Source organism: Monoraphidium neglectum, assembly GCF_000611645.1.
Source record: "Monoraphidium neglectum strain SAG 48.87 unplaced genomic scaffold scaffold05194, whole genome shotgun sequence".
Taxonomy (NCBI): domain Eukaryota; kingdom Viridiplantae; phylum Chlorophyta; class Chlorophyceae; order Sphaeropleales; family Selenastraceae; genus Monoraphidium; species Monoraphidium neglectum.
In genome coordinates, this window is record NW_014008436.1 from 1 (window position 1) to 2,550 (window position 2,550).

The following is a 2,550-nucleotide window of genomic DNA, read 5'->3' on the forward strand; positions in this document are numbered from 1 at the left end:
GGGCGGAAGGGGGCGGAGGGGGCCGCAGGGGTGAGGGTGTTGACGAGGTTGGTCCGGGGCTCCGTTCGACGCAGCTGGTGCAAGTCCGTGGGCGGTTCGAGCAGCGGTTGCGCCGCCTCAGCGCTGCTCATCGAGCCTGCCTGATCGGCGCCACGGCCTCGCCACGGCGGCGGCGCGCGCGCGGGGCTTCGCCTCCGCCCACGCTCTGCAGGGCAGCCGCCGGCGCCGCCGTGGCGTCCCCCTGCCGCGGGCCGGCGGCGCGCTCACCCCATGAGCTGCAGCCCCAGCAGCGCCTCGACCACTTTGGGGCCGCTGCAGTTGGCGGTGGCGTCGAGGCCCAGCTGGTGGTCCTCCGACGCGCCCCACGCAAACACGACGGCCTCGACAGGCGGCAGCCGTGCAAAGCTGGGCAGCGCGCGGCACAGCGCGCCGACGGGGCTGCCGGCGGGCGGGCAGGCGTGGGGGCCGGCGCCGTCCGGGGCGGGGGGGCCCGTCATCGTGGGGGCCGTGGGGACGGGCCTGCGGGGATTGGGATGGCGGATGGAGGTCAGTAATGCGCCCCCACCGCGCCGCTGCCCGTGCGCTTTGCTGCCGCGTGGCCTCCAGTCGCTTGCGTCCACAGACCCGATCAAGTCAACGCACTTGCTTCGCGTCCACGCTGCGCTAGGCTTACGGTCCCTTTCAAGATGCTGCACAAAGTGCCAAAGTTGTGCTGTGTCCTATGTGCAAATGCTGGACGACGGTGGCTGTATCTCAGGTTTCGCAATCAGTCAAAAATTTATTATAAATGTACACATGTATCAGTGGATATGTGCTTCGCTCATGGTGCGGGGCCGAAGCTGCGTTGGGATCAGATCATACCGAAGCGAGCAATAGACCGGGATTTGTAGGCTGGATACACAGATGCACTGCTCGCATTGTTTCGTATCCGAAAACCGCTCATTTGCAAGCATCGCCGTCACATCAGCTGTGTCTTGTCAAGCCTTGGTCGATTCGTTGCAGCAGCGGTACCCATGATATGATCCTGATTTGTCTTTTCAAACGACATGACCAAGCATAAAGCCAGGAAAGGGCAGGTGCTGGGCTCGGCCCCCGCCTGTGCCACATCAAAAGCGCAACTTGAAGTCAAGGAGAGCGTGCCTGGAGACCATGTCACCACAACCACAACACAGTTGCAGCTTGCACTGGCACAGCAGGTGCGGCGGACACAGCCGCCTGTGTGTGAGGACATGCCGTCGCCGGTTGACGCGACGCCGCAGGCTTGCGACGCAAATCATAGGTGCTGGATGAGTGGCGCGTCAGCCCTTCAGAATCTACTCTCAAACACGGTGGTACCTCATTCGCGGCGCCACATCTGAAAGCCTCGCCTCGCCCGCTCACCACCCGCCTCTCGCAGATGCTCGCTTCGGCGACGCAGCAGGCGGCGCTGCTGCAGCAGGCCCTGCCGCTCATGCTGCCGGTCCGCCCAGACGTGCTGCGTGCGCGCCTAGGCGGCGCGCTGGACGGCTCGGAGGCGGGGCCGGAGTTTGACGGCCTGACAAGCGCAGGCCTGCCCGAGCAGCAAGCTCTGGTGGGCTGCGCGTTGGCGCGTGAGGGTGGCCCACTGCATGCGCGGCGCTCTCTCACACATGCGAATCGTCGCCGGAACACGCATGCACGCTGCTGCAGTGCATGGTTATGGCTGCTTTTGAGAATCCACGAGTGCAGCTTTGGTGCGGCCGAATGGCGAGCAGCACTGACGCTCGCAGGGCAACGCTCCTCTCCGCAGTTATGCCCTGAGGCCCGCGCGCATGGCGGGCCTCGGCAGCACGCCGCTGAAGCTGCGGAGCAGTGGGCGCTGCAGGAGGCGGATGCCACTGAGCTCAGCAGGTGTGGGACTGATTGCAGTCCAAATGCTGTTGTTGCAAAAGTTGGCGCTTGTGCGATCTGCACGCCTGCGCTGTTGCGTCTGCCCGGCGGCACGGGAATGTCGTTTGAGTTTTGAGCATCCTTGGCTAATTTTGCTGAAATGAAGCACCAAGTTACCTGGATACCATATGCTTGAGTACCAGGTTTGCACGGCTGCTCCTGGACATGTCATTGCATCACTCCACTCACCCACTCCGCCCACCGCCCCTGTCGCTGCCTCCCCCGACCGCGGTGCTGCCGCGGGGCAGGCCGGTCACCCTGCAGGCCGTCCTCGAGTGCCCAGACCACCAGCCTGCAGATGACGAGGCCCGCCGGCGGCTGCCAGACCTCCCTCAGCAGGCAGTGGAGCTTGTTTCCGCCTTTTGCCTGGGCGACGCGCCACAGCTGCCGGGCGGCCGCGGCGAGGGTGTGGGAGGCGGGGCTGCGCGGCCAGGCGTGGGCGCGGACGCAGCGGCGGTGGTGGAGCTGGCTTCCAGCGAGGCGGGCCCGGGGGGACGTGTCACATCGGAGGCCGCAGGGGGCGAGGCAGCGGGTGCGGCAGACAAACAACGGGGCAGCGGGGCCGTGGCTGCGGCCAGCAACAACACCGATGGGGATGCGCAAGCGGGCGGCGGGCGCGGCTGCTTCCAGGGCGGAGGCGAG

At 66.3% G+C, this 2,550-nt stretch overlaps 2 protein-coding genes across 2 annotated transcripts; one reads left to right on the forward strand and one right to left on the reverse strand.

The window, feature by feature from the left end:
- Positions 1-267: 267 nt before the first annotated feature.
- MNEG_15284 (hypothetical protein) lies at positions 268-497 on the reverse strand (the record flags this gene model as incomplete). Its single annotated transcript, XM_014036244.1, has 1 exon — positions 268-497. A coding segment is annotated over one exon (230 nt), but the record flags the coding sequence as incomplete, so codon positions are not given.
- Positions 498-1,396: 899 nt separating this feature from the next.
- On the forward strand, positions 1,397-1,570 carry MNEG_15285 (hypothetical protein; the record flags this gene model as incomplete). Its single annotated transcript, XM_014036245.1, has 1 exon — positions 1,397-1,570. A coding segment is annotated over one exon (174 nt), but the record flags the coding sequence as incomplete, so codon positions are not given.
- Between the last annotated feature and the right edge of the window lie 980 nt (positions 1,571-2,550).